Here is a 13,799-nt window from a genome sequence, read left to right as displayed (position 1 = left end):
TGTTCTGTTATAATCTCCACCCGGAACAGCCAGAAGTGGACTGGCCACCCCTCATAGCCTGGTTCCTCTCTATGTTTCTTCCTAGGTTTTGGCCTTTCTACTGAGTTTTTCCATCCACTGTGCTTCTTCACCTGCATTGCTTGCTGTTTGGGGTTTTAGGCTGGGTTTCTGTACAGCACTTTGAGATGTAAGAAGGGATATATAAATACATTTGATTTGATTTAACAGTTCTTTGATAGGGCTGCTTTGTATGCCCGAGCATGTAAGTGGGCCAACACGACCTCATGGTTTTACCAATTTGACTTCAGATTCCGACATTTATCCACATTTCTCCAAAAATCACATTTCAAAGTTGCTCCAAACGTCAAATGTTTTTGGTACCATGGGTTGCTCCTGCTCAGCATCATCCTTCCGAGGGTCATGTGTTTAATCCCAGTGGTAGGCATTTTTTGTTTGTTTGTTTGTTTGTTTTAACCTTATCCCAAACCTTAACCTTTACCTTAAACATTCAGAATGAACGCCTACATTTTACAGTGTAGTTCTTTTTTATTTAACCCTATACAAAACAATCATTAACTTCGACATTAGGAGTTAATGAAGGACGACGCTGAGCAGGAGGGGAGTAGCAACCCAGGGTGTCAAAAACACTTTGAAATTTGATGTTTGCCGCAACTTCGAAATGTTACATTTAAGTCGTTCACACGAGGTACTAAGTCATTCAAACAAGATACTGAGTCGTTCGGGAAAATATATTTTCAACAGTCTAAGTTTTTAAGGGGGTTTTGCCTTTGGAATCAGGGCTTCTGTAGGTTAGGTTTAGAATAAGGGTTAAGGTTAGGGTTAGGATAAGGGTTAGGGCTACGGCTATGGTTAGTGGATAGCTAGTCAAAATGTTGTTGACAGTTACTGAACATCAACTGAACATTACAAACCATCTATTTGGGACAATCCAAAGTGTTACTGAAAACTTTAATTCTGGTAATTTTTTGTATTATTAACAGTAAAATATTGTGAAACATTTCAATGCAGCATGCTGTAAATGATGATGCATTGTGGGAAAACTTTTGCTGTAATAATTGCTGTATTTCAAATGGTACTGTAATTCCATACCATAGAATACAGTACCAAACTGTATTTTTAGAGCGCCAAAAACCTTTTGACCACTAATGGGTGCATGGTATTGTTGTTGGTAAATGGGAGTAGTGCCCCATCAATTTACAATTTATAGGGGACAGATTGGAGAGGTAACAAGTCGTAATCCTAAAATTAATGTTTGAGCATTTGCCATGTCCTTTCAACTGTTTTTTCCCTGTAGTCACTACCAGTTTGAAAGCCTTAGTTAAATGCCCACACCAGTAGATGTCCAGAGTGTACGCATAATGTTGCACAAGAATTTAAGTCAATAAGTCATCGTTTAGTCAAAGTATTATATACTTGGGCTTGAAGTGACAAATCCAAACTTCCCACTTTGTGCAAATCCATGTGAATGTGGTGTCTTCTTTCAGGGCTGGATTTTATTTAAATGTTACCACCCACCAGCATGGTCTTGTTTATTAATCAGAAACAGCTGCAAAGTTATTCCTCTTCGCGACTCAGATGAGCCAAACTGCCTTGCAGTCAGTGAAAACAGAGTCAGTGAAAACATATGGTATTTTTTGTAGTTTAAAAAAAATTAGAATACCTTTTTACTAACGTTTTAGCTAGTCTGTATTAAATATATATGGAAACTTTGGAACTAACAGTAGATGGCGAAGTCCTCAGAGCATGTGCAGACCAGCTGGCTGGAGTGTTTATGGAGATATTCAATCTCCACATATCCCAGTCTGTTGTCCCCACTTGCTTCAAGATGTCCACCATTGTTCCTGTACCCAAGAAAGTGAAGGTAACTGAACTAAATGACTATCATCCTATAGCACTCACTTCTGTCATCATGAAGTGCTTTGAGAGGCTAGTTAAGGACCATATCACCTCCACTTTACCCAACACCCTAGACCCACTACAATCCACATATGGTCCCAACAGAGACAAAGATGACGCAATCACCACTCCACTGCACACCGATTTATCCGACCTGGACAAGATAAATACCTACAGTGCATTCGGAAAGTATTCAGACCCCTTCACTTTTTGAATTTGTTACGTTACAGCCTTATTCTAAAATGGATTAACTAAAAAAATCCTCATCAATCTACACACAATACCCCATAATGACAAAACAAATACAGGTTTTGGGATTTTTTTTTTCAAAAGTATTAAAATTGAGCTCAAGTGCATCCTGTTTCCATTGATCATCCTTGAAATGTTTCTACAACTTGATTGGAGTCCACCTGTTGTAAATTAAATTGATTGGACATGATTTGGAAAGGCACACACCTGTCTATATAAGGTCCCACAGTAGACAGTGCATGTCAGAGAAAAAAACAAGCCGTAAGATTGAAGGAATTGTCTTTAGATCTCCGAGACAGGATTGTGTTGAGGCAAAGATCTGGGGAAGGGTACCAAAACATTTCTGAGGCATTGAAGATCCCCAAGAACACAGTGACCTCATGATACTTAAATGGAACAAGTTTGGAACCACCAAGACTCTTAGTAGAGCTGGCCGTACGGTCAAACTGAGCAATCGGGGAAGAAGGGCCTTGGTCAGCGAGGTGACCAAGAACCCATTGGTCACTCTGAGAGAGCTCCAGTTCCTCTGTGGAGATGGGAGAACCTTCCATCTCTGCAGCACTCCACCAATCAGGCCTTTATGGTAGAGTGGCCAGACAAAAGCTACTCCAAAGTAAAAGGCACATGCAGCCAGCTTAGAGTTTGCCAAAAGGCACCTAAAGGAGAAACAAGATTCTCTGGTCTGATGAAACCAAGATTGAACTCTTTGGCCTGAATGCAAAGCGTCATGTCAAGAGGAAACTTGGCACCATCCCTACGGTGAAGCATGGTGGTGGCTGCATCATGCTGTGGGGATTTCCTCAGCGGCAGGAGCTGAAAGACTAGTCAGGATCGAGGGAAAGATGAACAGAGCAAAGTACAGAGAGATCCTTGATGAAAACCTGCTCCAGAGTGCTCAGGACCTCAGACTGGTGTGAAGGTTCACCTTCCAACAGAACAACTATCCTAAGCACACAGCCAAGACAATGCAGGAGTGGCTTCGGAACAAGTCTCTGAATGTCTTTGAGTTGCCCAGTCAGAGCCTAGATTTGAATCCAATCGAACATCTCTAGAGAGACCTGAACATAGCTGTGCAGCCAATTTCTCCCCATCCAACCTGACAGAGCTTGAGAGGATCTGCAGAGAAGAATGGGAGAAACTCCCCAAATACAGGTGTCAAACTTGTAGAGTAATACCCAAGAAGAGTAGAGGCTGTAATCGCTGCCAAAGGTGCTTCACAACAAAGTAGTGAGTAAAGTGTCAGAATACTTATGTAAATGTGATATTTCCGCTTTTTAATTTTAAAACAGTTTTTGCTTTGTCATTTAAGGGTATTTTGTATAGATAGATTTTTTTATACTTTTTTTATTTCACCAATTGGTGAAGGTAGGTAACAACGCCTCCGCCACACTAATCCTCAACACGGGGACCCCACAGAGAGCATGCTCAGCCCCCTCCTGTTCTCCCTGTTCACCAATGACTGCATGGCCATGAACGTCTCCATCTCAATCATCAAGTTTGCTGACAACACAACAGTGGTAGGCCTGATTACCAACATCGATGAGACAGCCTACAGGGAGGAGGTGAGAGCCCTGGCGGAGTGGTAACAGAAAAATAGCCTCTCCCTCAATGTCAACAAAACAAAGTTGCTGATAGAGAGAGAACGCCCCCATCCACATCGACAGGGCCGCAGTGGAGAGGGTTAAGAGTTTCAAGTTCCTCGGCGTGCATATCAATGACAACATGAATTGGTCCCTTCACACAGACAGCATGGTGAAGAAGGCGTAACAGCACTTCCTCAACCTCAGGAGGCTGAAGAAGGTTGGCTTGGCCCCTAAGACACTCACAAACTTCTACAGATGCAACATTGAATTATCCTATCAGGCTGTATCACCGCCTGGTATGGAAATTGCACCATCTGCAACTGCATGGCTCTTCAGAGGGTGGTGAGGTCAGCCCAACGCATCACAGGGGGCGCACTGTCTACCCTCCTAGACATCTACAGCACCCGGTGTCACAGGAAGGCCAAAAAGATCCTCACGGACCTCAGCCACCAGAGCCACGGCCTGTTCACACTGTTACCATCTGTAAGGCGGAGACAGTACCGTTGCATCAAAGCTGGGAATGAGAGACTGACAAACAAAATCAAATCAAACCTAATTTTATTTGTAACATGCGCTAAATGCTTACTGACAAGCCCTTAACCAACAATGCAGTTCAAGAAAGAGTTAAGAAAATATTTACTAAATAAACTAAAGTAAACATTTTTTTATGAAAAGTAACTCAATAAAATATCAATAACGAGGCTATATACAGGGGGTAACAGTACCGAGTCAATGTGCGGGGGTACAGGTTAGTCGAGGTAATTTGTACATGTAGGTAGGGGTAAAGTGACTATGCATAGATAATAAACAGCGAGTAGCAGCTGTGTAAAAACAAAAAGGGGGGGTGGGGGTAAATGTAAATAGTCCGGGTGGCCATTTGATTAATTGTTCAGCAGTCTTATGGCTTGGGGGTGGACCTAGACTTTAGCCATGACCAGCCTTTCAAAGCACTTCATGGCTACCGACGTGAGTAATACAGGGGGATAGTCATTTAGGCAGATTACATTCGCTTTCTTGGGAACAGGGACTATGCTGGTCTGCTTGAAACATGTAGGTATTATAGACTCCGTCAGGGAGAGGTTGAATGTCAGTTGGTCCACGCATGCTCTGAGTACATGTCCTGGTAATCCGTCTGGCCCCGCGGCCTTGTGAATGTTGACCTGTTGAAAGGTCTTGCTCACATCGGCTACCGAGAGCGTGATCACACAGTTGTCCGGAACAGCTTCACTGTTGCTTGCCTCGAAGCAAGCATAAAAGGCATTTACCTCGTCTGGTTGGCTCATAAAAGGCATTTAGCTCGTCTGGTAGGCTTGCGTCCTGTATCGATGCTTTGCCTGTTTAATGGTTCGTCTGAGGGCTTAGCGGGATTTTTAGCCTCTTACATCTAGACGTTCCGCTAGCGGAACACCTGCTCCAATATCCAATGATAGGCATGGCGCGAAATACAAACTCCTCGAAAATCCGAAAACTTCCATTTTTCAAACATATGACTATTTTACACCATTTTAAATACAAGACTCTCCTTTATCTAACCACACTGTCCGATTTCAAAAAGGCTTTACAGCGAAAGCAAAACATTAGGTTATGTCAGCAGAGTACCCAGCCAGAAATAATCAGACACCCATTTTTCAAGCTAGCATATAATGTCACAAAAAACAAAACCACAGCTAAATGCAGCACTAACCTTTGATGATCTTCATCAGATGACACTCCTAGGACATTATGTTATACAATACATGCATGTTTTGTTCAATCAAGTTCATATTTATATCAAAAACCAGCTTTTTACATTAGGATGTGACGTTCAGAACTAGCATTCCCACCGAACACTTCCGGTGAATTTACTAAATTACTCACGATAAACGTTCACAAAAAACATAACAATTATTTTAAGAATTATAGATACAGAACTCCTTTATGCAATCGCGGTGTCCGATTTTAAAATAGCTTTTCGATGAAAGCACATTTTGCAATATTCTGAGTATATAGCTCGGCCATCACGGGCTAGCTATTTTGACACCCACCAAGTTTGGTACTCACCAGACTCAGATTTACTATAAGAAAAATTGGATTACCTTTGCTGTTCTTCGTCAGAATGCACTCCCAGGACTTCTACTTCAATAACAAATGTTGGTTTGGTTCCAAATAATCCATAGTTATATCCAAATAGCGGCGTTTTGTTGTGCGTTCAAGACACTATCCGAAGGGTAACGAAGGGTGACGCGCCCGGCGCGTTTTCGTGACAAAAAAAATGCTAAATATTCCATTACCGTACTTCAAAGCATGTCAAACGCTGTTTTTTCTCGTAAAAAAAGATAGAATATTCCGACCGGGAGTCGTTGTTTTCGTTCAAAGACTGAAAATGTAAACATGGAGTCGTCTCGTGCACGCGTGCGCTCTCATTGTTCTCAGATCGACCACTTACCAAATGCGCTACTGTTTTTCAGCCATGGCCTGCAAAGTCATCATTCAACATTCTGGCGCCTTCTGAGAGCCTATGGGAGCGTTAGAAAATGTCACGTTACAGCAGAGATCCCCTGTTTTGGATAGAGATGATCAAGAAGGCCAAGAAATGGTCAGAGAGGGCGCTTCCTGTTTGGAATCTTCTCAGGTTTTGGCCTGCCAAATGAGTTCTGTTATACTCACAGACACCATTCAAACAGTTTTAGAAACTTTAGGGTGTTTTCTATCCAAAGCTAATAATTATATGCATATTCTAGTTTCTGGGCAGGAGTAATAATCAGATTAAATCAGATACGTTTTTTTATCCGGCCGTGAAAATACTGCCCCCTATCCATAACAAGTTAGAAGATTCAGATTAGTGTCCCACTCTTTGAAAGCGGCAGCTTTAGCCATTAGCTCAGTGCGGATGTTGTCTGTAATCCATGGCTTCTGGTTGGGATATGTACTTGATGAAGCCGGTGACTGAGTAGGTATACTCCTCAATGCCATTGGATTAATCCCGGAACATATTCCAGTCTGTGCTAGCAAAACAGCATTCACGTCATCCTACCACTTCCATATTGAGTGAGTCACTGGTACTTCCTGCTTTAGTTTTTGCTTGTAAGCAGGAATCAGGAGGATAGAATTATGGTCAGATTTGCCAAATGGAGGGAGAGCTTTGTATGCGTCTCTGTGTGTGGAGTAAAGGTGTTCTAGAGTTTTTTTTCCTCTGGTTGCACATATGATATGCTGGTAGAAATTAGGTCAAACGGATTTAAGTTTACCTGCATTAAATTCCCCAGCCACTAGGAGCGCCACCTCTGGATGAGCATTTTCTTTTTCGCTTATGGCCTTATACAGCTCGTTGAGTGCGGTCATAGTGCCAGGATCGGTTTGTGGTGGTAAATAGACGGCTGCGAAAAATATAGATGAAAACTCTCTTGGTAGATAGTGTGGTCTACAACTTATCATGATGTGCTCTACCTCTTTTCTGTCCTGCTGATGCACGGAAAACCCAGCTAACTGTATATTATCTGTGTCGCCGTTCAGCCACGACTCGGTGAAACATAAGATATTACAGTTTTTAATGTCCCGTTAGTAGGATAGTCTCGAACAGAGATCATCCAGTTTATTCTCAAGTGATTGCACGTTGGCCAATAGAAAGGATGGTAGTTTTTAAAAGTGTCATATTCTTCCCGTGGGTGTATATGAACAGATTTTAACAAGGTTTCATGTTGCTAAAATGCAGTCAGTTCCACTTTAAATGCAATAATGTTTCACACATAAGTTATTTTCAAAAAGATGTCTAACAGCAAGCGCCCTACAATACATAACACTGTTCCACTCAGCAGATGATGATCATTTGAAACTTAACTTCTTGTTGAAAGTTATTCTTAAAAGGGAGAAGGTAACAAATTAGCAACAACATCCTCTTTGATAACATCAGCTGCAGCCGCTGCAAACTAGCCAACAGCAAAAGTTAGCTAACTAGACCATAGAAAAACTACTGCTCGCTATTGCACATTGACCTGTCGGCCTTCAAGAAGGCAGAAGTTAACATACTTTTTGTAAAAACAGGCCCACCCATTAAGTCAAAATGTGATTAGTTGATTCCACTGTCACTCCAAAATGTTGCCCTAATACGGTTGAACGGCAGATGCCTTTATCTAGCTTTTGATGGCCTAGCCAATGGCTGACTTGAGTAGATTTATCTCCCCAGAGACAAAAGAAAGAAAAAAAATTATCTTCAGAGTTAAAAATTGAAGAGATAAAATCAGAACATGATTGAAAATAATAATATCATTATCGTTATTATTATATTATTGTAATTATTATTTTATAATTCCTTTGCTCTTTTCTGAAGGAGTAGAATGCCCATTGTTCCCCACTGTGTTTGGGTTAGTAATCATTTGTAGAGTGGCTCTGTTTTCCCTCAACATGCATTTTTTTCTCTATTTTGAATGTCTAAAGAATCCTAATGTTCTTCTGAATTATGAACACAAAAATACTGGACATTTTGAACTCTTATTATGTTGGTGATTTCAACACCATTATCCCAGAAACAATAGACCCTCTCCAATTTGCATACCGCCCCAACAAATCCACAGATGATGCAATCTCTATTGCACTCAACACTGCTCTTTCCTACCTGGACAAAAGGAACACCTACACTACCGGTCAAAAGTTTGAGAAGACATACTCATTCAAGGGTTTTTTCTTTATTTTTACTATTTTCTACATTGTAGAATAATAGTGAAGACATCAAAACTATGAAATAAACCATTTGGAATCATGTAGTAACCAAAGAAATGTTAAACAAATCTAAATATATTTCATATTTGAGATTCTTCAAATAGCCACCCTTTTCCTTAATGACAGCTTGGCACACTCTTGGCAAAAATAAAGAAAAGCCCTTGAATGAGCAGGTGTTCTATAACTTTTCACCGGTAGTGTATGTGAGAATGCTATTCATTGTCTACAGCTCAGCATTCAACACCATACTGCCCTCAAAGCTCATCACTAAGCTAAGGACCCTAGGACTGAACACCAACCTCTGCAACTGGATCCTGGACTTCCTGACGGGCCACCCCCAGTTGGTAAGGGTAGGCAACAACACATCCGCCGTGCAGATCCTCAACACGGGGGCCCCTCAGGGGTGCGTGCTCAGTCCCCTCCTGTAATCCCTGTTCACACATGACTGCAAGGCCAGGCACGGTGTCCACATTACCAACAAACTATCATGGTCCAAACACACCAAGACAGTCGTGAAGAGGGCACGATAATACCCTTTCCCCCTCAGGAGACTGAAAAAATTTGGCATGGGTCCTCAGATTCTCAAAAAGTTCTACATTTGCACTATCGAGAGCATTCTGACTGGTTGCATCACTGCCTGGTATGGCAACTGCTTGGCCTCTGACCGCAAGGTACTACAGAGGGTAGTGTGTACGGCCCAGTACATCACTGCCAAGCTTCCTGCTATCCAGAACCTCGATACCAGGCACTGAGAGAGGAAGGCCCTAAAAATTGTCAACGACTCCAGCCACCCTAGTCATAGACTGTTCTCTCTGCTACCGCACGGCAAGCGGTACCGGAGCGCCAAGTCTAGGTCCAGAAGGCTTCTTAACAGCTTCTACTCCCAAGCCATAAGACTACTAACCAGCTAATCAAAGGGCGACCCAGACCCCTCTTTTACGCTGCTGCTACTCTCTATTTATTATCTATGCATAGTCACTTTAACTCTACATACATGTACATATTACCTTGACTAACCGGTGCCCCCACACATTGACTCTGTACCGGTACCCCCTGTATTTAGCCTCGCTATTGTTATTTTACTGCTGCTGTTTTATTATTTGTTACTTTTATTTTCAATTTTTTGCTTATATATTTTTTACTTAAACTTCTTAAAGCATTGTTGGTTAAGGGCTTGTAAGTAAGTATTTCACTGAAAGGTCTACATCTGTTGTATTCAGCGCATGTGACAAATACAATTTGATTTGACAAAATTACAATCATGGTCTTGAATTTAACTCACATTTTACTGATCTCGTTCTTGACTCTGTCTTGGAACCCTTGTCCTTCTCTCGGTCTCGGTCTTGACTCGGTCTCATTTTCAGAAATGGTCAGTGTTTTCGGGTTATGCAGTGTGTTTCACAAGAGATGTAGCTGTGTGTCTGCCAGAGATGTGACTTCATTGTTATGCATTATCATGGGGTTATGACTTGGTTTAATTGTGTTTCTACAGTATCTAGTGTGTGTGTGTGTGTGTGTGTGTGTGTGTGTGTGTGTGTGTGTGTGTGTGTGTGTGTGTGTGTGTGTGTGTGTGTGTGTGTGTGTGTGTGTGTGTGTGTGTGGAGTATACAATATACTGTCAGAGTAGGTGTGTGGATGAGAGGCCAGTTGAATAGTGCAAACTCTGGTGTTGCCATCAATAGTTAATGGTGAATTGAAAAGCCAAACACTGTGTCACAGCCAGCCAGTGGGCTCACAATTACAGCATGCGGTTTCAGCTTCTTGGATCGGGTTTGCATGCAATTAGTCCTCTACATGTGATAGGGTTATCACCACCTTGGGTCACCAGGCACAACTGCCCCATGTCACCCAATACAGAGCCGTGCCAGAGGTGGGGACCAGAGTTGAGGCTGGGGATGAGGGTGATGGTCTGGAGGAAGGTGCATTGTATTTACTTAATATAAAAGGTGATAGTGGGAAATGTGTGATTGAGGGATGAAGGTGAGTGAATTTCCCCCATCATGTAGGCTACATTTCTCTTTAGAATATTACGTTGAGACTTTTATAAGACCACGCTTTGGTTAGGCTCACCATTTGCACCTGATACTTCTGAATACCCATTATTCCAACGCCTCTTGCAAAGATTATGATTGCAACCTGTTAAAGATAATACTTATTCTACGGTTGTGATGGATTGCTTTGTAAGACATACTCCATACCAGAAGTCCAGTCAAAAAAGAAGCAGGGTCCTAACAAGATTAAACACCATGTTTGCAATGGTATCTCACTATAAAACAGATAAAAGTTGATCTTAATCATTTCAAAACCTACTGCAAACTCTCATAGCAGGGCCGGCCCTAGGCATAAGCGACCGCTTAGGGCCTCGTGGCTGCTAGAGTGCTCCCAACAAAAACATATATATATACATTTAAACATTTCGCTTAGGGTCCCCAAAAGGCAACTATTTAGAAATATTCTGTAAACTAATTTTAAATGTGTCTGTTTGCTTTAGTAAAGCCTACGCTAATAATAATAATAATAACCCAATAGACTGAAGCAAATGGGATTGTTCGTCAACTAAACATAGCATGAAACGTGATGGACTAAATGTCATCTTCAGCAAGGTCATAAAGGCTAGTTTGAATGAATCCCTTCTCGAATTTGCAAAGCCATAGCACATAGCCTACGCATAGCATAGTCTATTTTGGTGTTTGCTTTGATTAATGCAACACATTCAAATGCAAGACGTCAACTGCTATAACAAATCTTACCTATGGTCGTGATCACCGTGATTGCAAAGTAAAAAGATCCAGCGAATTTCCACTGTACCCCGGCTTTGTGAGGCTTCAGCTGCAACACCACCCTCTCCAGCTCATCGAAGTTGAATTGAGAGAGATTGTAGGTGTTCATAAGCTCTTGTTTTCGGTCGTACACTTTCTTCTTCTGGGTTTTCTCCTTCTTAGATTCCAAGGCATCGAAGACAGCAGCACCAACTAACAGGTAGGTGAACGTGCAAATGATGAGCGACAGGGTCCTCACGTTTTGTCTCTTCATGGTCAGGGTGAGTAGACGGGCTCCAAAAGTTTGAACGCGAATCTTGAGGAAGGGGAGCTCGGCTGGTTCATGGCTAGGCTGTCTCTATAGACAGGGACAGTGGCGCTATGAAAGCTCTCTGATTACCTTATTTGCCGAAGCGCCCATTTATTCTCGGAGCTGTTCGTTTCAGCACCACCCACTCCTATTGCGAACCCCCCTCACACTGCGTGCCTTCTGAGTGTGCGTGCTCAGGGTCTGTGCGTATGTCTGCAGAGAGCGGGAGGTAGGCAACTGTAGACGGAAAGTTTTTGATTATATCACCATTTGACAAAATAGTGCTGTTTTTTTTTTACATTGCATTATAGGAAAAACATCCCACTGCCCACCACAACGTAATTTCAACGTGGAAAGGTGATATTTGGTTGATACGTTGTTCAGTGAGCGGGGTGGTAGGTAGCCTAGTGGTTAGAGCGTTAGACTACTAACCGAAAGGTTGCAAGATCAAATCCCCGAGCTGACAAGGTAAAAATCTGTCGTTTTGCCCTGAACAGGCAGTTAGCCCACTGTTCGTAGGCGTCATTGAAAATAAGAATTTGTTCTTAACTGACTTACCTAGTTAAATTAAGGAAAAAAATGAAATGTCAACCTTTATTAATCCACTAAAGAAAACATCCAGAAGTTTTTTGAATTGTGTTATCACTATGGTTTCAACCACCTAACAACACAAACAAATTCTAATGGAAAAACAATTTCAGGTTTTTGGTGTAGTTGTAATCTATTGTAAATGTGTTATCACTGCAATTTCAACAATTTAAAAGCACAAAGTTCAAATTAAAATACAATGTCAGATATTTTGTACTTATACTTATCACTGTGGTTCATCTATAATAGCACAACCAAATAACCGGGATTGCAGTTGAGATTACATTAAAAGTACATTGTGCAAGTGATCAATACTGTTAAAAATTCTGCACAGTTTTTAACAGCAATTGTGAAGATTGCCACAGACCTGTGACCTTTGCAAGCTATCTTGAACATGATTACATAAGAAGACACTTACAGTTACAGTAGGCTAACCTCAAAATGTGGCCATGGATGTGTTAACCATTGGGTTGAATAACTATTGTTACATTTGTTTGTAAGAAAACCTTAACTTTAGGCTAGATACTGTATTACAAAAAGATTAATGAATTGTGTTTGGTTGACAACGCAACGCAATGAAATATAAAGTATTTATTTATTTATTTATTTGTATACATTTTTTAGGGGGTAGATCAGCTTTAATATTGCAGATAGATTGTAGCTTCAATCAATGTAATTGTCTGCATCACTTCCAATCCCCCATATATTACTTTGCTAATATATATATACATATACATACATACACATACACACATATACATACACATAGAAATACATACATACATATAAATATATATACACTATCATTCAAAAGTTTGGGGTCACAGAAATGTCCTTGTTTTTGAAAGAAAAGCACATTTTTTGTCCATTAAAATAACGTCAAATTGATCAGGAATACAGTGTAGACATTGTTAATGTTGTAAATGACTATTGTAGCTGGAAACGGCTGACTTTTAATGGAATATCTACTGTACATAGGCGTACAGAGGCCCATTATCAGCAACCAACACGCCTGTGTTCCAATGGCACGTTGTGTTAGCTAATCCAAGTTTATCATTTCAAAAAGCTAATTGATCATTAGAAAACCCTTTTGCAATTATGTTAGCACAGCTGAAAACTGTTGTGCTGATTAAAGAAGTAATAAAACTGGCCTTCTTTAGACTAGTTGGGTATCTGGAGCATCAGACCTTTCTTCTGAAACTCGTCAGTCTATTCTTGTTCTGAGAAATGAAGGCTATTCCTTGCGAGAAATTGCCAAGAAACTGAAGATCTCGTACAATGCTGTGTACTACTCCCTTCCTGGACAGCGCAAGTGGGAGGCCTCGGTGCACAACTGAGCAAGAGGACAAGTACATTAGAATGTCTAGTTTGAGAAACAGATGCCTCACAAGTCCTCAACTGGCAGCTTCATTAAATAGTACCCACAAAACACCAGTCTCAACGTCAACAGTGAAGAGGCGACTCCGGGATGCTGGCCTATGCAGAGTTGCAAAGAAAAAGCCATATCTCAGACTGGCTAATAAAAAGAAAAGATTAAGATGGGCAAAAGAACACAGACACTGGACAAAGGAACTCAGCCTAGAAGGCCAGCATCCCGGAGTCGCCTCTGTATTTATAGCGCATTTAAAGTTTTATTTAGTCCTATTCTTAAACTCAGATATTTAGTTGAGATGGAGACATGAATCTAACTTAACAATG

At 41.2% G+C, this 13,799-nt stretch overlaps 1 protein-coding gene across 1 annotated transcript in view; it reads right to left on the bottom strand.

Annotated features, from left to right (window-relative positions):
• Window positions 1–11,477, bottom strand: part of LOC106607594 (potassium channel subfamily K member 3) — a 50,285-nt gene extending 38,808 nt beyond the window's left edge. The window contains exon 1 of the mRNA XM_014204681.2: window positions 11,195–11,477. Coding sequence (XP_014060156.1) covers window positions 11,195–11,477 — 283 coding nt within the window. The remainder of the gene's footprint in view (window positions 1–11,194) is intronic.
• Window positions 11,478–13,799: the final 2,322 nt, after the last annotated feature.

Source organism: Salmo salar, chromosome ssa06, assembly GCF_905237065.1.
Source record: "Salmo salar chromosome ssa06, Ssal_v3.1, whole genome shotgun sequence".
Taxonomy (NCBI): Eukaryota; Metazoa; Chordata; class Actinopteri; order Salmoniformes; family Salmonidae; genus Salmo; species Salmo salar.
The sequence above is the reverse complement of the archived record's forward strand: the minus strand, read 5'-3'. Positions and strand labels throughout refer to the sequence as shown.